At 40.4% G+C, this 22234-nt stretch overlaps 1 protein-coding gene across 1 annotated transcript; it reads left to right on the forward strand.

Moving 5' to 3' along the window:
• Nucleotides 1-4812: 4812 nt before the first annotated feature.
• Nucleotides 4813-20710, forward strand: LOC105882843 (uncharacterized). The gene is made up of 5 exons (XM_075999022.1): nucleotides 4813-4927; nucleotides 8140-8364; nucleotides 17083-17209; nucleotides 17485-17571; nucleotides 17921-20710. Exons 2-5 carry the CDS (start codon nucleotides 8350-8352, stop codon nucleotides 19432-19434), a joined length of 1743 nt encoding a protein of 580 aa, XP_075855137.1. The 5' UTR covers nucleotides 4813-4927; nucleotides 8140-8349; the 3' UTR covers nucleotides 19435-20710.
• Nucleotides 20711-22234: the final 1524 nt, after the last annotated feature.

Consider the following 22234-nt stretch of genomic DNA (forward strand, 5'->3'; position numbering starts at 1 on the left):
CATTTGTGTACGTGATTTTGTGTGAACATAAATTTTCATTTCTCTGGGAAAGACCCAAGAAAACAATTACTGGTTCATATATTAAGTTTGTGTTTAACTTTATAAGATTGCCAAACTGTTTCCCAGTCTGGCTGTACTAATTTACATTTCCACCATCAATGTATGAACACTCCATTTGTTCCATGACCTTTCTAGCAGTTGGCACTGTCAGTATATTTTTGCCTTCCTATTAAGTGTGTGGTGGTATATGATCATGGCCTTAACTTAGATTCTCCTAACAGAAAATGGTGTCCAGCACCTCTACATCCAATGAGAACCATATCAGGTGAAGTTCTAATTTTTGCTTCTAACCAGCAAACATAATTTTAAAAACTCAGTAGCTTACTATATTTGATAATATATTTACCCTTCCCATTCCTTTTTCTGCATTTCTGATGTTATGTTTCCTTCTGTTATTTCCTGTTTATCAGAACTTCCTTAACCACTTCAGTACGGCACTCACCAGCCACGAAACCTTGCCCACAGCCAGCGCTCATAGTCCACACAATAGTTTGTGCTATGCATTGACAACGAATCCGTTTTGCTCTTGTATGATGAGGAAAGCTTTAAAGCACTGAAAGCTTGTTTTACTTTATAGGCAGCTTTACTTGTAAATCAGAATAGGTAACATATACATATATGTTTTTGTTGCGTTATTTTTAAATGTTCACAATTTTATTTTGATAAATGAAAAATTAGAAAAGTCAATTCAAAATTATACACTAAAGTCGACGCTCAGCTGTGCACCTTCATATCATGGCTGTTGGTTACAGTTGACGCTGGGCTGTGTGCGTTCAACTGTGGCTATTGAAGTGGTTAATCATTTCTCTTTGAGCTGGCACCTGCTGGCTAAAAAGTATTAGTTTTCTGAGAAATAGGATTGTTATCTTTTTTCTATCCAGAATTATTTCCCTTGATCAAATAAAGATACTTAATTCAGTTTATAAGTGGTGAGTCCTCTTTAAAAGAAAGGGAAATTTGCCATATAGCGTCATTGTGGCAGAATTCAATCCCCAATCCATATAAAGTAATTCATTATTTAAAAAAAAATATATATATATATAGAGAGAGAGAGAGCGAGAGAGCCCGCTTCTATACTATACCAGACATGTCCTAGACATTGGGGACAAATTAATTAACAAAACAGGCAATGAGATAGCCTTGAGGATCTTAGAGTCTGGTGAAGGAGACAGTAAAAGAAACACAAAATAGAATTTAGTTTGGATAAGTGCTACGAAGAAATAAAGCCTAGTAAATTCATAGATTGTAATCCAAAAGCTATTTTAGTGGGAGACAGAGTCTCACTTTGTTGCCCAGGCTAGAGTGAGTGCCATGGCGTCAGCCTAGCTCACAGCAACCTCAAACTCCTGGGCTCAAGCGATCCTGCTGCCTCAGCCTCCCGAGTAGCTGGGACTACAGGCATGCGCCACCATGCCCGGATCATTTTTTCTATATATATTATTTGGCCAATTAATTTCTATTTATAGTAGAGATGGGGTCTTGCTCTTGCTCAGGCTGGTTTTGAACTCCTGACCTCAAGCAATCCGCCCACTTCGGCCTCCCAGAGTGCTAGGATTGCAGGCATGAGCCACCGTGCCCGGCCTTAGTGGGAGTTTTAAGGGGAGGCTTTTCTGAACAGATGTAATTTGAGCCAAGACCTAAGTGTACTGAAGCGACACAGCCATTACAATATTTTAAGTCTACCACACTACAGGACTGTTTCTGTTGGATAGATAGTGAGGGATTCCAGGTCTCCTAGGGATGAAAGTGGGTGCTCTTTCCCCATCTAGGTCTTGCCCCACCCTAATCCTCTGGGGAGGAGAGAATACCCTAGGAATCAGCCAATCAGAATTTGGCATGCCAGCTGCAAAAGAATCCAGAGGGGTCTCTAGCCCACAGGCCAAGTAGCAGGGATACCATAAAGTCCTGAAAGTGACCTGGAAGATATGCATAGCTAAGACTCAGGTCATGTGACTACCAACTGTCCAATCGAAGTGGTTCCATGGTGACCTCTGAACCACAAGGGAAGTCCCTATCCCGTACTATAAAATAAGATGAAGACCCTGGCTAGTTTCTCTCTGTGCCCTTCCTTTGGCTCTCAGTTTGCTGCGATCGTGGGTCTGGTCGTCATCTGTGGCGTATGTACCATGCTCTGCAAACCTTTATCTTGCTCTAGCCCTATAATCCTATCTTTCTCTCCTCAATAAGCCTCATTTTTGTGCTTGCCTAACTTTGGCATGTCTAGTCACCTGAAATTTCTAATTGTTTTTCCTGGGCTTCCTCCTTCAGAATTCTCTGAGAAGCTCATAAAGGAAGGCAAATTGCTAAGTCACTCCCCGAAGTTCCTAAACCAGAACCTCTGGGGACAGGCCCAAGGACTCTGCATTTATAAAAAGTGCTTTCTGATCTTTAAACTAAATGCTTTCCGTAACCAATCACAGTTTTCAAAAAAGGAAGTGTTTATGATTTCTTCCAATAACAAGATCATAGTATGTATATGTATACTGTAAGGTTTTTCGGCAGTGGCGAAAAGAGACACAGAAAGAGAAAGAGTAGGGGGGCCAAACCACGTGGCTTTATTATACACTCGTGGACGAGATTCTGGGGCCCCAAGAGCGGGGCCCCGGAAGTCACCGCAGTTTGAAGGGGCTGAGGCCTTTTATACCCTTTGGGTGGGGCTAGGGACTTGTGGCGGGAAGAGCTGGGATTCTCTATTGTGACCTTGGAAGGTCGTTGAGAAATAGGAGGGGCTGGAGGTATTGTGGAATCCGGGAGCGAATCCAGGTGGAGATCTGGGTGTGGTTCCTCTCAGTGGGGCCTGGCAGTTTGTCCTTGGCAGGTCAGGTCACTGAGCGTTTTCTTTTTCCATCTAGGGAGGGGAGGGGGCCCCTGCCACCAGCCTTACATATACACTACACTGCAGAACAATTTTTGTCTTCTTTAGAATAACTTAAATATATTAGTAAAACAAATTAAAAATTTTAACTTAAATATATTAGTAAAACAAATAAGAAATTGTAGTATTTTCTTTTATTGCTATATACTGTTATGCATGAGCAGGTGGCCCATAATTTACCAAAGTATTCATCTTTCGTTGTACATTCCTTTTATTCATAAATTATAAATACTGTGCTTCATATTTTTTTTTTAATAGTTTTGAGACAGAGTCTCACTTTGTTGCCCAGGCTAGAGTGAGTGCCATGGCGTCAGCCTAGCTCATAGCAACCTCAAACTCCTGGGCTCAAGCAATCCTGCTGCCTCAGCCTCCAGAGTAGCTGGGACTGCAGGCATGCACCACCATGCCGGTATCATTTTTTCTTTATATATTATTTGGCCAATTAATTTCTTTCTATTTATAGTAGAGACAGGGTCTCGCTCTTGCTCAGGCTGGTTTTGAACTCCTGATCTTGAGCAATCCGCCGGCCTCGGCCTCCCAGAGTGCTAGGATTACAGGCATGAGCCACCGCGCCTGGCCAATGCTGTGATTAATATTAAGACAACTTTTTACCAAATACACTTCTAGAATTATTTTATTAACGAAAATAAAAACTTAAAGTGGCTTTAGGATCCTTTCCAAAAGAATATCTCCTCTCTTTTTTTGAGACAGAGTCTCGCTCTGTTACCGGGGCTAGAGAGCCGTGAAGTCAGCCTAGCTCACACCAACTTCAAACTCCTGGCTCAAGTGATCCTCCTGCTTTAGCCTCCCTTGTAGCTGGGGCTACAGGTGCAAAACACCACGCAGGGGTAATTTCTTTATCCCCTATTTTGCCCGGCTAATTTTTTCCCCCCTATGTTTAGTAGTGTATGTGTATGTGTGGGGTCTTGCTCTTCCTCAGGCTGGTTTCGAACTCCTGACCTTGAGCGATACTCCCGCCTCAACCTATCAGTGCTAGGATTACAGGTGCGAGCCACTGCGCCCGACCAGAACTAACATTTTAATATGTACCTTTTTACTCTAGTCCAGGCAACAGAGGAGACTCTTGTCTCAAAAAAAAAAGGTGCCAATTTTTTTTATTTGGAAACTGTTCAAAATATGAGATTGCATTCCCATAATTTCATATTCTCAAATGCTCTACTGTAGTCATTTATTTTTATTAGGAAATGTACGTACATTTGCACCTTCTCCCAATCCCTTTTCCCCACCAGAGGTAGCTGTGTAGCAAGTCCCACGTGTGTGTTAGCATTTAGTGGGGCATGGCTCCTACTTCTGGCTTCGCCCCTTCAGAGTTTGATAGTCTAACCTGCAAAAGCCTCACCGACTCCACACACCTCTGCCCCATCCCTAAACCTAAGACTTTCAGTGACCACTGCTTTTGTCAACTGACAGATTCCTCCCCAGCGACGCCTCCAACACTCCTTATCCAAAGTTGTCTGGAGTCTGAGTGTCCTCTCTGCTTACGGCCGCCTGTCTTCCGCGAAGATGGCCGCGCCCACGGTGGTCCCGCGAAAGCTCGGGTCTCAGCTACGATGGGCACAGAGGGCGCGGACATCTTTTTTTCTTCCCCAGCCAGATGAATAGAACGGTGCCGCGCTGTGCTGGCACTGGATGGGCACCGTCCTCTGAAAACTTAGCGCACTTAGCACAGCGCTGCTTAGCGTGCCTTCCAACAAGGAGGGAAAGGTACTGAGCTGGCCAGGAGTGCTTCCAGCTTGTTCCCACAGGCAACATGGCCGCTCCCGTCACAAACGGCGAGGTGGGCGCGGCCATGTTACGTCATAAAGGGGCGATTCCCGCTATGCTATGCTGCGCGGTCCTCGCAGGCTTCCGTCTGCACCTCCCCTAGGTGTCCCCTTGGCCCGGGAGGGAGGGCGTCTGAGTAGGAAGTGGTTTCGGGCGGGCGTTTGGCGTTTTTCGCTGCCAGCGGTGTCTGGATAGGCTTAGGATCGGGTGAGTTGGGTTCTGGGCGCAGATTCACAGCCCGAGGGGTCTGTGATGCCGGGTCGTGTGTGAAGGAAGGGTCGTCGTGGTTTTATTTGAATGCAGTCGCTGAGGAAGCTGGGCATTAGTGATGGGGCCTTTGGCGGTTAGTCATTAAGAGTCTGAAGAAAAAAAAGTCCGACTTTCTCGTTTGAGGTCCATGTGAATCGACCGGGTTTGTGGGACTCGGTAGTTGAGAACTGGGGTGAAAAGTTTGTGTCAGTGGACGCCCGGGGCTCATTGCTATTCGTGATTTAAAGTGGGGCTGGGTGTTAGAGAAGCCTGGGTGAGGAAGATAACCACGTTGATTCCGTGGACGTGTTTGTCGTTTATATGTGGCGCAGTCATAAAGTAGCCTGGTGGCTTCTGTCAGTGTTTGAGGAGGTCCAGGACCCCTGGAGAGTCAGTGGGTTCCGGTTTAATCCTTAAATGCCAGGACAGACTTGAAGAGTACATTTGCCAGGTTAATTCAAAGCCAGTTTACGCCACCAAGTTCGTATCTGTCCTCATGTTCTTACCAAAATTCTTATCAAAATTTTTTGTCTCCCCACATCACTACTCTTCTCACTGTCCACACAAAATTAATACACACACACACACGTGAAAAATATGGAAAGATCTATGATATTAAAATTGTTCATGACATTTTCTTGTAAGCTATTTAATTTTTGTAGAGTCAACAGTGATGATGTCACATCTTTTAATTCCTGATTAGGTGATTTCTCTTTTTTACTTGATTAGTTTGGTTAGTGGGTATCAATATTGTCGATCTTTTCAAATAATCACCTTTTGGTTCACTGATTTTTTAGAATTGTTTTTCTGCTTTTTATTTTATTGATTTCTACTTTCATCTTTATTACTCTTCAGTCAACTTGCTTTGTTTTCAAGTTGCTTCTCTTTTTTAGTTTTTCAAGTTGGAAAGTGAAAGTATTAATTTGATATTTTTTGTCTTTTCTGATATACGTTTTTTCCTCTCTGATTTAAAGCTGTAAGTTTCATTTATTTATTTATTGAGAGAGAGTCTCACTTTGTTGCCTGGGCTAGAGTGCTGTGGTGTCAGCCTAGCTCACAGCAATCTCAAACCCCTGGGCTCAAGCAGTCCTCCTGCCTCAGCCTCCTGAGTAGCAGGGACTACAGGCATGCACCACCATGCCTGGCTCATTTTTTCTATATATTTTTAGTTGGCCAATTAATTTCTTTCTATATTTTTAGTAGGGACAGGGTCTCACTCTTGCTCAGGCTGGTTTCAAGCTCCTGACCTTGAGTGATCCGCTGGCCTTGACCTCCCATAGTGCTAGGATTACAGGCCTGAGCCACCCGCATGCGGGGGCCCTGTAAGTTTCATTTAAATATTACTTTAGGGACATCTAACTGATGTTTATGTTGTGTTTTTGTTTCCAGTAAGTTCAAAATATTGTCCACCTTCTCATATGGTTTTCTTTTTAAACATGGTTATTCAGAAATGTGCTGTTTAAGTTTTAAATTATTGGGTATTTTCTAAATTTCATTCTAAAGTTGATTTGTAATTGAATTATTATGGTTGGAAGATATATTTTGAATTTAATGACACTTGTTTTATAATCTTTGTATATCGTCTTTCCTGGAGAATGTTCCATGTACCCTTGAAAAGACTGCATATTTTGCTGCTGTTGAGTATAATGTTAAATAAATGTGCGTTGAGTTGATTGATTTTGTTATAATTTTCTGAATCCTTGTTGACTTTTTGTTTATTTTCTTTATTATTGAGAAAGGGGTATTGACGTCTTCAACTATTATTGAATTGTCTATTTCTCTCTAACTCTCTATTTTTGCTTCATTTTCTTTCTTTCTTTTTTTTTTTTTTTTTTTTTTTTTGATAGAGTCTCATTCTGTTGCCCCAGCTAGAGTCAGGCTAGCTCACAGCAACCTCAAACTCCTGGGCTAAAGCAATCCTCCTGCCTCAGCCTCCAGAGTAGCTGGGACTACAGGCATGTGCCACCATGCCTGGCTAATTTTTTCTATTTTTGGTAGTGGCGGGGTCTCGCTTCTGCTCAGGCTGGTCTCAAATTCCTGGGCTCAAACAATCTGCCCTCCTCAGTCTCCCAGAGTGCTAGGATTACAGACGTGAGCTACCGCGTCCGGCCTTGCTTCATATATTTCGAAGCTCTGTTGTTAGGTTTCTAGATTTAAAATTTGTCATATTGTCCTCATATATACAGCTTTTTATTATTATTGCCAACCATTGTGACCATTATTGCTTCTCACCAAGCTTTGTTGTCCAGGATACCCTTTTATTGGGTATCAGTTAATGTATATAAGATTGACCGCCTATGTGACTGAACTCAGTCTCCAGCCCCTCCAGAGGTCAAACTAATACCATGCGGTCCAAGGCACCCCACCATAAATTACATTATTAGTATAGACCAGGGGTCCTCAAACTTTTAAAACAGGGGACCAGTTCACTATCCCTTAGACCGTTGGCGGGCCAGACTATAGTTTAAAAAAAAACTATGAACAAATTCCTATGCACACTGCACATATCTTATTTTGAAGTAAAAAAACAAACGGGCAAAAACACCCACATTTGGCCCGTGGGCCATAGTTTGAGGACGCCTGGTATAGACTATCTGGCATGGCCCAAACAACCCAGGTAAGCAAAGACACTCTTAATCAAGGAGGATATTCCAAGGGCTTAGTGTTGCCTCATAGTAACTGAGGGCAAAGTCCAAACCTCTCTTAGGTAAAGTTAATCCTTTAATGCACAATGTGAAATAAGATAGTTCTCCTAATTCGCTTAGTACATTGGTATTGAAACTAACTATGTATACCCATTGAGGATACAGAGACTTTTGAGGTGGTACATGGGCACACATGCTTTTTAAAAACATAATGTCCAGATCCTTGCAACCTTCCATATGTTTTCTTTCCTAAATTTCATTTGCCTAAGAATTTACCTGTCTTTGTGCTGTGCTGGTTTGTTTTCCCATCTCTTTAACAGTCATGCCACTTTCACTTCACAAAAGAAAGGCACACCTTTCAAACATTTAGAACCCTGTTTTATTGTCAAGGGTATGAAAACCAGAGGCACCAAGTCAAGGAACTGTTAGAAATGTTAGGGTTCTTTATTTAAGATAAATGCACAGCAGCAATGACAACATCTGGAATCAGGGTGAATGTACACTTAATGTCATTTTGCTCTTCAGCCCGCAGGTCATGGCTCCTAAGAAGCAAGATAAATCAAGTGAAGGAATGAAGGAAGGAGAAATTTGCTGGCTTTGAATATCATTTCTGGGGAGGACTCTAGACTCTAACTGGATACTAAGACTTGTGACTATAAGAACTTCATGGCAGATGCAGAAGAGACGAAATAAGTACAGTCCATATTGCTCACTATTTCTTGAACACAGAAGAAAATGACTGAGGCCCAGGTGATTTGGGTTTGTTATATTTTCCCTTCGTTTTAATGGATTTGTGGTGGCCTAAAATAATAAGTTCAACTAAAAGAAGTAAAATTGGGATAATTATGTTCTGGGGAGAAATTAACTTAAACTCTACTTTTGAAAGCAGAGGTTAGGATTCATTCTGACTTTAATAGATTCAATGTGAAATTATTTATATGCAAGTGTCACTGATAAAGTTTAAGACTCTTTGATCATCACACTTGTATGTGAATTACGTCTCCAAAATGAACTGTGGTTGTTACTTTAATGTCAATCCTCTAGACTATTTTCCCTGTATTGGCGATCTTTTCATTTTAGTGACTGTAGGCCAACTCTCTTCTTTACCAGATGTGTAGTGAACTCCAAATGGTGCCTGTGTGATAATTTAACAGTTCAACTATTAGTGAATATTGAGATATGTTTGTTATTACAAACTATCTGACTATGAACATGGCCACATGGTCATGTTAATGGCTTTTTATAAAATTATATCAATATTTCTTGAGGATGGTTACAGAGAAATCAGTTATGGGTTGTAGTCATTTTCATTTTAATAGATACTTCCAGTTTCTGTTTCAATGGATGTTCTAGGTCATGATCGATATAGCTTATGGTTAAAAGTGTTAACTCTAGGCTGGACATGGTGGCTCACTCCTGTAATCCTAGCATTCTGGGAGGTCAACATGGGTGGATCGTTTGAGCTCAGGAGTTTGAGACCAGCCTGAGCAAGAGCGAGAACCTGTCTCTACTAAAAAAAAATGAAAGAAAAAAAAATATATACATATATTTAAAAAACTGGCTGGGTATGGTGGCCCATGCCTCCCAGCCACTCTGGAGGCTGAAGCAGGAGGATCGTTTGAGGATAGGAATTTGAGGTTGCTGTGAGCTAGGCTGACACTATGGCACTTTAGCCTGGGCAACAGAGTAAAACTCCGTCTCAAACAACAACAAAAAAGTGTTAACTCTTGATCTAGTTGCCAGCTGTATGGGATTGCATACTCATTTAACCATTATGGAACTGAGTTTTCTCATCTGTAAATGGGAATAATGGTATGGCACCTATCTTATAAGGTAGGGTATAAAATGAGTTAATCTATACCAAGCATTTAGAAGAGTGCCTGTGTATAGGAAAAACAGTTTTTCTCTCTCAGACAATGTTTCTGACACCTGTGTTTCTCCCCCCCCCACATCAATTCAATTCTCCCTACTGATGAGGTATTCTAAAATTTACTCAGTTCTAACACTAATTGTCTCGCGTTAGCACAGGTTAAGGGCTCAGTTCCACAAAGCTTCTCTCTTCTTCAGTAGTAAGTCACAAGTGCTAGATGCTCACGTTACCCAAAACTTCTCTCATCCTTGGCTACCAGTTAGAAGTTCCCACAACCCTCTGCTCAGGTTTGATCATCTGCTAGAATGGCTCACAAAACATGGGTAAACAGTTTGCTTACTAGATTACTGGTTTATCATAAAAGGGTACAACTCAGGAAGAGCCAAAAGGAGTGATGCATAGGGCAAGGTCATGGGCTGGAGGCACAGATCTTCCATGCCCTCTCTGGGTGTGCCACCTTCCGAGCACTGCCACATGTTCAGCAACCTGGTAGCTCTCCAAACCCTGTCATTTGGGGTTTTATGGTAGTTTCTTTGTATACATAGGTATGATTGATTAATTCACTGGCTACTGGTGAGGAAATAAATTTCTACCACCTCTCACCTGCATGAAGGTCAGGGGTTGAAAGTAGATGGGGCTGAAAGTTCCAACCCTCTAAACACATGGTTGATTCCTCTGGCATCCAGCCCCCCTCTACAAGCTATCCTAGAGCCCCAGCCACCGTCATCTCATTTGCATACAAAAACATCACTTCAGGGATTCCAAAGGTTTTAGGGGCAGAGACCAAATACATATTTATTATGTCACAGTCTGGTATATAGAAAGGGATATGTAAACGTGGTATAATAAGAAATATGTTTGGTCATTGCCCCCAGTTCATGGCAGAGTGCCTAAAACTCTTGGAATTTCCTGATAGGAATGTTGCTTGTAAGGAGCGCCTATGATACATCTGAGTTTCTGCTCATGAGGTAACCCCTAGATACCTTAAGGATGAACCTGGTCACCAGAAAGACCAAGTGATTAGAGGGTTGGAACTGAAAGGAGAAATAAACTAAAGATTAAGCTCTATTAAAACTCTCCTTTTGTGAGATAGGGTCTGGCTATATCACCCAGACTGGTCTCAAATTCCTGGGTTCTAGAGAACCTCCCATCTCAGCCTCCCAAGTAGCTGGTACTACAAGTATGCACCACCTCTTACACCCAGCTTATAAAAACTCTCAAACAACAGAATTGATGAGGTTCAGGTTGGTGAACATGTCAAGGTGTTGGGAGCGAAGCACACCCAGAGAGTCATGGAAACTTGGTGCCTCCTCTCCCATACCTTGTCTTATACATTGCTTCCATCTGGCTGCTCCTGAGTTATATCCTTAATAATAAACCAGTAACCGGCTGGGCGAGGTGGCCCACACCTGTAATCCTAGCACTCTGGGAGGCCGAGGCGGGTGATTGCTCGAGGTCAGGAGTTCGAAACCAGCCTGAGCAAGAGCGAGACCCTGTCTCTACTATAAATAGAAATTAATTGACCAATTAATATATATAGAAAAAAATTAGCTGGGCATGGTGGCACGGGCCTGTAGTCCCAGCTACTTGAGAGGCTGAGGCAGCAGGATTGCTTGAGCCCAGGAGTTTGAGGTTGCTGTGAGCTAGGCTGACGCCATGGCACTCTAGCCTGAGCAACAAAGTGAGACTCTGTCTCAAAAAAAAACCCAACAAAATAAAAACCAGTAACCATAAGAGAAGTGTTTCCCTGAGTTCTGTGAGGCATTCTAGCAAATTGTTGAAACTGAGTGGGGCTTGGGTTAACCTCCAATCTATAGCTGGTGGCTGAGAAACATTGGGGCTCAGGACTTGTAACTGACATCTGAAAAGGGGGCAGTCTTGTGAGATTGTACCTTTAAATCTCTGGAATCTGACACAGGTAGTTAGTATTAGAATATAATTGAATTGTTGAACATCTAATTGGTGTTTGGAGAATCCATTGCTCCACATCTTGCCAACACTTAACTGTGTTATCAGATTGCGTATTTTCCACAATCTGTATCATTCAGTATTCTTTTGCCTTATTTTATTTTGCATTTTTCCTTTCACCAGTGAGATTCAGATCTTTCTTGTCTTGTTGCTCCTTTGGATTATTTCTTCTGTGATAAGTGATCCTCAGTGTTTGTTCAATTAAATTTTTTAAGTCTTACTGATCTATAGTTGTTTATCTTGAGTGGATATGGATCCTTTTATATGTAGCAAATATTTTTGCAGAGTCATATCATTTAACTTGTTCATAATATTTTTCTCTTGCAGATGTCAGTCTTTTTCCTTTTGGCTTTTTACTTGTATCGCAAACATATTTTCTTCTATTCTTTTCATAAGTTCTTTTTTTAAAGTTTATGTTGTATGTATATTATCTATTGATACCAAAAAAATGACTCTAAGACTTAATGATTTGAAACAACATACAGTTTTCATCTTTCTTTGGGTCAGGAATCAGAGCATGGCTTAGCTGTGTACTTTGTTTCACAATCTCTTATGAGGCTACAATTAGGGTGTCATCCAGGGTGGAGTCTGATCTGAAGGCTCAAATGGGAAAAGATGCACTGAGCTCATTTATGTGGCTATTGGCAGGATTCATTTCCAGAGTGACAAATAAGGCTGTTCCAATGAGGTCCTCAGTTTCTACTTGTCTGTCCATTTAAGGCCACCCTTACTTCCTTGCCACATGGCCTTCCCCAACATGTCAAGTGGTTTCATCTAAGCCAGCAAAGAACAGATTCTGCTAGCAAGATGGAAGTCATATAGTGCGTAGTCTTAAAGTGGCATCTCATCGCATTTGCTGTATCATGTATTCTTTTTTTTTTTAGAAACGAGTTACTAGATTAGTTGATACTCGAGGATTATACTACACTGAAGCATGAATACCCAATATATAGTAAAGAATTTGGCTGGTCTTTATCTTTGGTTCCTAATGATGGGCCATTGGGACCATACTTCATGTTAAGGAGGTGACTCAGGGTAAGCCCCTAGATAGTTTATGCTAATGCCATTACTCAGGATTGGAGCTTTCCATGCCAGGAAGACCAACTGTGTGATTCAAGGGTTGGGCTTTTTTTTTTTTTTTTTTTGAGACAAAGTCTCCCTTTGTTGCCCAGGCTAGAGTGAGTGCCGTGGTGTCAGCCTCACTCATAGCAACCTTAGACTCCTGGGCTCAAGTGATCCTCCTGCCTCAGCCTGCCTAGTAGCTGGGACTACAGGCATGTGCCACCATGCCTGGCTAATTTTTTGTATATATTTTTAGTTGGTCAATTAATTTCTTTCTATTTATAGTAGAGACGGGGTCTTGCTCTTGCTCAGGCTGGTTTCGAACTCCTGACCTCAAGTGATCTGCCCGCCTCGGCCTCCCAGAGTGCTAGGATTACAGGCGTGAGCCACTGTGCCTGGCCAAGGGTTGTGGCTTTGAGCCATATAATATCAGTCCAACCTTCAGGAAAGGGAGGGAACTGGAGATTGAATTCAGCTGTGTGGCCAATGATTCAATAAATTGTGCCTATATAATAAATTCTCAAATCTCTGCACACCAGACTTTGGGTGAGCTTCACTGGTTGGCAATATTCTTGAGTATTCTAATACCCCCTAGCCAGGGAGAGGTGATGGCATCCAGGACTTTGTGAGGAAAGGACAATCAGTAGCTTTGTGTTTGGAACCTTCCCAGACCTTACCCTAAGCATTTGTGTCTTAAGCTGGTTCTGATTTGTATCCTTTGGCTATAGTCAAGTGCAGGGGTGGGGAACCTTTTCATGTTGGAAGGCCATATTAATTTAGCTGCAATCAAATAAGGCCACATTCAAGAAACTTGAATTAGATATACTTAAAAATGTACATTATTTTGTAAAAGTCTACCCACTATGTACTTAATAATTTATAAATATGAAAACTTTGTTAGTTTTAAAGTTAACCTTTTAATGACTTTGTGTCTGCCTTTGGTTGGAAAACATTTGAACATTTGGTTGCAGCATGGAGATCCACAGTTTCAGTTGATCTTCTAGATGAGTATCAGTGATTTGTGACCTTAAGGATGTCTTGATTTGGGTTAGGTAGGAGGATGTAGATTTGCAGCAATAAGTGGTTGAAAAGCAAGAGCATTTTGGGGGCATGTTGCCAAAGGCGTTGGGGTATTCTACTTCATTTTTCCATATTTCAGTTGGATCTTTCTTAGCATCAGACAATGACTTTAAAATGTCACCTACTGTGAGAGCTCAATCAATCCCATCTATAGTTCTTTAGGTGCCTTGGTGATATCAACTAGGTGAGATTGAAATGCTAATTTGAGTGTGATGCCAGGATTCTCAAAGTCAGTGAACCTTTCATTGTATTCTCCAATTAATAGGTCTATAACAGCTGCGTATTCTTCAAATGATTCGCATATGTCATCCTGCTCATCAATGACCTTTGCTAATTGGGGAAAATGTGCATCTGAAATTTCCTTTTGAAGATATGAAGTGTTTTGAAAAAAGACAGCTTTTATTCGAAATGCTTGGATGTTTTTGCCATATATCATATATAGACTTAGTTTTACCTTCCAAAGAAATACTCAGGCCGTTTTGATTTGATACCATATCACACAGAAATGCTGCATGCCTACAGAAATCTTTTTATAATTCACATTGTTGATTCTGTTCTTCATAAGATTTAACATGTATAAATACCGTTAAAGATAGTTATAACTTGTTGCTAAGTGTCACTTAAAGTAGTAGCTTTCACACAGAGATTTTGCTGATGCAAGATAACAATGAAAAGAAATGAGAGCATCTGGATCTGTTAATATTTTTCTTTATCTGTGGAATAAACCCTTTATGTCTTCCTGTCCTGGAAGGTGTACTGTCTGTGCATACACTCACTAAATTTACCAAATTTTAGTACAACTTCACAACATTTATCTTAAAAGTTAAATTGTTGAAGATATCTATTCCCTGTGTTCTGTTCACGAGAGTACCCAAAGTGAGTAACTCCTTGTAGCAAAGAAAAACTGTTGTGACTGAAATGAAGTACAAAATTTTCTGTTATGACCGAATGAAGTAATTGCACCGGCTTAGTACAGGCATCCTCAAACTATGGCCCGTAGTCCACATGTGGCCCGAGGAGGACATTTATTTATCCTGCCCGTCAGGTGTTTTTGCCACCTCTGCCCATCCTGCTTAGCAGCCGACTCTTCCCAGGCCCACAGTGCGCATGTGTGGAATGTGTGCCGCAGTCTCCAATGGCCCTCCTACAGTCTGCGGGACAGTGAACTGGCCTCCTGTTTTAAACGTTTGAGGACCCCTCAGTTAGTATCAGTTGATTCATCCAAAGTAATTGAATAGTATATATTTTCCTTTTGAAATATTGCATGAACTTCTGTTAAGTTAAAGCTAATTCGTGTTGCTGATCACTTATGGTTCTCCTTGAAAGAGGCAGCTGTTTGTACTTTGAAACATTATTAGAGTCTAAGCATCCTACAACTTTGACAATGCATTCTTTCACAATTTCTACATCACTGAATGGCTTCCCTTTTAATTTTAATTTTAATTCTTAAACTAGGAAAATATATGTCAGTCCCCAACAACTGTGGAGTGAGGTAGGAATTTAACTTTACTGTTTTACCCAGTGGGTAGATATCTCACATAACATACTTTTCAATGAGGTAAGCTAACCAGGTTTGAGCTTTTGCACCTGAGCCTACTTTTCTATGCAGCATCCCTCACAATAATATAGGGTTAGATTATCTCATCAATATTTTCTTGGAGTTTAGTTTTACACTTCACACCCTGCAGTTCTCTGAAAAGTTATTTTGAAGGAGGAGAATGGCAGTGTAGTTGACAAGCAGATCCCTAATGTCAGTGTTGTAAGGTCATGTGTTTCAGTCCCTAATGGCTTCCATGTCTGGCCTTTTTTGACATGAGAACTAGGACTTTGAAGATAGTATTCCATACTTTTGTAGATTCTATTATTCAGAAGTCAGCTATCATTAAGTATTGTCATTTCTTTGTAGGTAATCTGTCTTTTGTCTCTGGATGCTTTTGTAGTTTTCCCTTTGTAATTGGCATATTTCAGTTTCAGTCAGATGTGTCAGTCATACCAGTTGTGACTTTCTCATTGGAATCTGTTGGGATTCCTGAACATGAGATTTGAGGTGTTGGATAATCAGTGTTGAAATTTTTCAGCATTTAGATCTTTGGATGTTGTTTCTCCATTACTCTATTTTCTCTCTATATCTCTTTTTCTTTCTTTTTTTTTTTTTTTGGATTTTTTGGGGGTTATTTTCCCTTTTAGAAACTATAAGTAAGCATACATTAGATTTTTTTTTTTTTTTTTGAGACAGAGTCTCGCTTTGTTGTCCAGGCTAGAGTGAGTGCCGTGGCGTCAGCCTAGCTCACAGCAACCTCAAACTCCTGGGCTTGAGTGATCCTTCTGCCTCAGCCTCCCGAGTAGCTGGGACTACAGGCATGTGCCACCATGCCCGGCTAATTTTTTATATATATATCAGTTGGCCAATTAATTTCTTTCTATTTATAGTAGAGACGGGGTCTCGCTCTTGCTCAGGCTGGTTTTGAACTCCTGACCTTGAGCAATCCGCCCGCCTCAGCCTCCCAACAGCTAGGATTACAGGCGTGAGCCACAGCGCCCGGCCTACATTAGTTTTGACTCTACATTTTATATTTCTTAAATTCTTGGTTATGATTTCTTTTTTTTTCTCTGTACTGCATTTTCTGTAATTTCCACAGTTAAATATACATATATTTCAGTTCACCACTAATCTCTTCTGTGTATCTATGATGTTATTTATTCATTAGTATATTATGTGTGTGTGTATATGTTTTTCTGTTACAAGGTTTTTTTCAACCCACATTTTTCTTTTTCTTTTTTTTTTTTTTTTTGAGACAGTCTCGCTTTGTAGCCCAGGCTAGAGTGAGTGCCGTGGCATCAGCCTAGCTCACAGCAACCTCAAACTCTTGGGCTCAAGCGATCCTCCTGCCTCAGCCTTCTGAGTAGCTGGGACTACAGGCATGCGCCACCATGCCCGGCTAATTTTTTGTATATATTTTTAGTTGGCCAATTAATTTCTTTCTATTTATAGTAGAGACGGGGTCTCGCTCTTGCTCAGGCTGGTTTTGAACTGCTGAACTGGAGCAATCCGCCTGCCTCGGCCTCCCAGAGTGCTAGGATTACAGGCGTGAGCCACCTCGCCCAGCCCTCAACCCACATTTTTCTAATCAGCTTTAATAATCTTTTGTTTAGACATACACTGTATGGTTTCTTATATTCTTTTACATTTGTTTAAAAATACAATTTTATGGATTCAGGATGTGGAGTCACTTAATCATTGATCTTCATATTGGCTGTGACGTCAGTGGTAATTAATGTAGGAATTTTTTGTCTGGATGTTATTTGTACATGTTTAATATTTAGAAATAGGTGTGAAAACGTATATATAAGATTTTGCTCCTACCAAAACGTGTTTGGGAAGAGAATATAGGTACAGGCTGTATGGTGAAAATCACAAAAATTTCACTCATACTTCTATATTAGTAATAGGAATTTATATCTTATTCAATAGGATTTTGTTATTACAGGAATCTCTTACACTGGAGGATGTGGCTGTGGAGTTCACTTGGGAGGAGTGGCAGCTCCTGGACCCTGCTCAGAAGGACCTGTACTGGGATGTGATGTTGGAGAACTATAACCATTTGGTGTCACTGGGTAAGGAAATTTCCCCTGTATCATCTAGCAGGTGCCAGACACTGACCTTTCTTTTCTCACCTAATGAAAGCTTTGTAGTCACTGTAGTGTTCTGAAGTATTAGATTTTCAGTTCCTTCTCTGGCCCCAAATAAAACAATATAATCTCTTCTATTCTGAAAGAGCATTTTCACTTTGCATATGAAAAATAGTTTTGTTCATCGAATGTATTATTTTTCACTCTTGACATACTGTACTTCAATTCAGTGTATTTGTGCCATCTTTTACCATGAACAGGGTATCAAGCTAGCAACCCAGATGCACTGTCCAAGTTGCCACAAGAAGAACCATGGATATTAGAAGATAAAATCCAGAATAGTTCAGGTGAGTTAGTGAGAACCAGCAAGGGCAGTGACTATGGAAGTCTTATTCTAGTCATTAAGGGAAAGTATCACAGCTCTAAAGCATGTGAGGAAACCTACCTAACAAGCTCCTCCACATATTTATCTTGCCATAGGAGAACTTTTAAAAAATGGTATTTAGCATTAAATATTACCTTTTGTGTCCTCTTGGATTTGGTCCTTATTTATTTCATCTTGCATCTTTTATACTTTTCTTTTATACTGGGGTCAAACAGTTGAAAACAAAGAGCCAGCCCTCACTAATTCATCTTGTAAGCATTTTTATTCCATACCATTCTCATAAAAGATTTTATTATTCTATTTTTTCTTAGGAATCAGAAAAGTTCACAGTTATCTGCAAATATACTCTCCAAACCAAAGATTTCTGAGGAGCATGCGACAATGCAGTGAACAGAATGCGTTTAGAAATATTTTTCATCTGAGCAAAACACATTTGCCCTTAGTGCAAAATCGTGATATGTTTGACTTATGCAGACAAACTGTGAAATCATGTTTAAGTTTAGTCAACCAGAAAAGAAGACATGAAACAAATAACTCTATTGAGTTTAGTGGAGGTGAGAAAACCCTTCTACATGGTAAACATGAACATATGTATACAAATATTCAATTCCCTGAAAGTAAAAAGTCTGTTGATGCTAACTTCCACATCTTTAAGCATCAGAGGACTCAGAAAATTGAGAAACTCCATGCATCCACTGAATTTGAGCAGACCCTCCTCGGGAAGTCTCAGCTTGTTTGCCAAGAGAGCATTCATACAGGAGAGGATTCTAGAAGTGGTCAATGTGAGAAATCATCTAGAAGTGTCCTTGTAACTAAGCATCTGAAAGCTCATACAAGAGACACGGCCTATATACCTAATGAATATAGAAAAGGCTCTACTATGAAGAGCAGTCTCATTGCACATCAGCAAACCCCTACAGAAGAGAAATCCTATGTATGCAGTCAGTGTGGAAAGGGCTTTACGATGAATCGCTATCTAATTGCTCATCAGCGAACTCATAGTGGAGAGAAACCTTATGTATGTAATGAATGTGGAAAAGGCTTCACTGTGAAGAGCAATCTTATTGTACATCAGCGAACTCACACAGGGGAGAAACCTTATGTATGCAGTGAATGTGGAAAAGACTTCACCATGAAGCGCTATCTTGTTGTTCATCAGCGAACTCATACAGGAGAGAAGCCCTATATATGCAGTGAATGTGGAAAAGGCTTTACAGTGAAGAGCAATCTCATTGTACATCAGCGATCTCATACAGGAGAAAAGTCTTATATATGTAGTGAATGTGGAAAAGGCTTCACTGTGAAGCGCACTCTTGTTATACATCAGCGAACTCATACAGGAGAGAAATCTTATATATGCAATGAATGTGGAAAAGGCTTCACCACAAAGCGCACCCTAATTATACATCAGCGAACTCACACAGGAGAAAAACCCTATGAATGCAATGAATGTGGTAAAGCTTTCAGCCAGAAAATATGCCTCATACAACATGAGCGATGCCATACAGGAAAGACTCCCTTTGTATGTACTGAGTGTGGAAAATCCTATTCACACAAATATGGTCTCATTACCCATCAGAGAATTCACACAGGAGAAAAACCTTATGAGTGCAATGCATGTGGAAAAGCCTTCACCACAAAGTCAGTACTCAATGTACATCAAAGAACTCATACGGGAGAGAGACCATATGGATGTAGCAGTTGTGAGAAAGCCTTTTCCCACTTATCAAACCTTGTTAAACATAAGAAAAAGCACATAAGAGAAATGGGCAGAATCAGTCAAATTGAAAATTCCTCTAACAGAGAGTCACAGCTTATTACTTAGAAATGAATTTATGCAAAACAAAAAGTTTATGAATGCAATGGCTGGAAATGCCTTTTATGGCCCCTCAGACATTATCAAACAGGTTTGTTTCTAGCAGATTGGAATGTAATCATTATGCTGCCTGTTGTCAGATGTGTGCCCTCAGGAGATGAAAGAATTTGGCCAGATGATAAACTTGGTGAATACAGTAAATATGGTAGTGCCTTTAGTGATCCTTTACCTCACATTTTCTGTCAATGAAAACACGTTGGAAAAACTGTAATGCATTTATTGTGAAAATGCCATGAGCAATAATTTCTAGCTCATCTGTCTGCAAAGTGTATAATGAGACAAATTCTGCTAATGCAGAAACAAGTAAAGCCTTCTGTTGGAAGATAGACTTTATTATCAGGTGCATCATAGATCATCAGTGAGCTTATTGTTGATAGAAATGTGATGACCATGACAAAGCCTTTACCCAGAAATAAGACTCAATGAGTGTTAGTTTACACTGGATAGTAACTTTAAGACAGTATATATGGCAGGATTTTACTGATATATTCTGCCTCATCATTTTTCAGGAAATTAAATAGAAAGTAAAATTATCTGTATATGCTAAATGTGGAGCACTGCAGAGAGCTTATGAAGGCATGCAGTCCAGTGAAAATGATGAATGTATGAGTGCTTTTTGTTATAATTCTAAGTTCATTATACATCAGATAATATACCTGGTGTGCATTTTCAGGCAGGATACCTTGAACCTCATTTCCAGTTGCCTTGTCAGTGATTCCATATTTTTAAAAATGTATCTGTTCTCACCAGATTGCTTTTATTGTTATATAAAATGGTGGTACAATAAATATATTTAATCTTAAATATCTGGTTCCTAGTACAGAGCCCCTAAAACCTTTGGAATTTCATGAGTGTTTTTGTTATTCATATCAAGCCCCTTTTAATCACACCTAAGTATGCTAATAAGGTGACTTCACATGGGGCCCCTAGATAGCCTCAGGATGCAGCTGGTCACCAGCAAGTTCAAATGATCACAAGATGGAAACTCTCAGTCCCATCCCCCTCACCTCCTGGGAGGGAGGAAGACTGGAGATTGAACTCCTGAACAATAAGCTTCAGAAAGCTTCCAAACTGATGAACATGTGCACATGACTGGAGGGTCTTGAACCCTAACTCCATGGGGACAGAGGCTCCTGAGCCCCAGACTCTTCCAAATGTTCTATGTACCTCTTTCTCTGGCTGTTTGTTTTTTTTCCCTTGTAATAAACTAGTCAATGTAAGTAAACTGTTTTCCTAAGTTTTGTAAGCCATTTTAGGAAACCTGAGGCAGGGGTCATGGTAATCACGATTTATAGCCAGTCAGAAGTACAGGTGGCCAAGGACTTGTAACCAGCATCTGAAGTGGGGGCAAACTGAGACCCTTAAGTTGTGGAGTCTGCACTAACTTGGAGTACTTTTGAATTGCAGGACACCCACTTGGTGTGGGAAAATTGGAGAATTTATTTATTCATTTTTCTTATTTATTTTTTGAGACAGAGTGTTGTTCTGTTGCCCTGTGTAGAGTGCATTGGCATCATCATAACTCACTGCAACCTCAAACTCAAGCAATCCTCTTGCCTCAGTCTCCTGAGTAGCAGACTATAGGATACCCAGTTAATTTTTCTATTTTTAGTAGAGACTGGGTCTCGCACTTGTTCAGGCTGATCTTGAACTCCTGAGCTCAAGTAATCCTTCCACCTCAGCCTCCCAGAGTGCTAGGATTACAGGCATGAGCCACCACACAGGGACTGGAGAGTTTATTGATGTTTAGAAAATACCCCAGAACAATGTAACCAACAGAACAACCAGGTCAAAGTATTTAATCAACACAACCCGCTTTGTGCTACCTTTTTATGCTTAACTCTGCCAACTTCTTTTCCCTTAGTATAATTTTGTCATGTCAGGAATGTTATAAAATTGGATCATTTTAAAAATGGTTTTTATATAAGCTTTATGTAAATCTATAAATTTTTATTTATAGGGAGTATATAAGCTTTTGGCACTTTTGCCACTCAGCAAATTGCTCTTAATGCTTATCTGAGTTGATGATTTAGTGTGTGTGTGTGTGAGTGAGAGAGATGGGGTTTCATTCTTAAGCTGGTCTCAAACTCCCCAGCTCAAGCAGTCCTCCCGCCTCAGCCTCCCAAGGTGCTAGGATTACAGGCGTGAGCTACCGTGCCCATCCTAGTTGTTTTATTTTTATTAGTGAGTAGTATACAAACTTGTATCATTTGTTCATCCATTTACCCATGAAAGAGATTTGCATTGTTCCCTTGGTTTTAACTATTATAAAGATGCTACTGAAATCTATGTACAAGGTTTTGTGTGAACATAAAAATCTATTTCTCTAGGATAAAGATTCTGGTGTATGATTGTTGGGACATGTTATGTTTAGCTTTACAAAAAACTACCAAAATCTTTTACAGAGTAGCTGAACTATTTTATTTTACATCCCCACTGAATATGAGATACAGCTGTTCTACATCCTCTCCAGCACTTGGTATTTTCAGTGTCCTCCCACCCTATGTTCAGTCTATTTTGTTTTAGCCATTCTAACAACATATGAGAGTATCAGTTGCTCTAGTGTTTTTAAAATATATTCTGGACCCAAGTCCTTTTGGATATGTGATATGCAAATATTTGCTCCTTTGTAGCCTCTTTCACACTCTTAGTAAGGTCTTTTTTGGAGGAAACATTTTTAAGTATCATGAAGCTTAATTTGTCAATTTTCTTTCAAGGATTGTGATTTTGGGGTCACTTCTAAGAATTC

The sequence above is a fragment of the Microcebus murinus genome, chromosome 32 (genome assembly GCF_040939455.1).
Source record: "Microcebus murinus isolate Inina chromosome 32, M.murinus_Inina_mat1.0, whole genome shotgun sequence".
NCBI classification, from domain to species: Eukaryota; Metazoa; Chordata; class Mammalia; order Primates; family Cheirogaleidae; genus Microcebus; species Microcebus murinus.

What these genes read in the sequence shown, in the direction of transcription:
- LOC105882843 (XM_075999022.1), top strand. An exon ending in TAACCATTTGGTGTCACTGG is followed by an intron (nt 17,210 to 17,484) that starts GTAAGGAAATTT and finishes TACCATGAACAG; the next exon opens with GGTATCAAGCTAGCAACCCA. An exon ending in TAAAATCCAGAATAGTTCAG is followed by an intron (nt 17,572 to 17,920) that starts GTGAGTTAGTGA and finishes ATTTTTTCTTAG; the next exon opens with GAATCAGAAAAGTTCACAGT.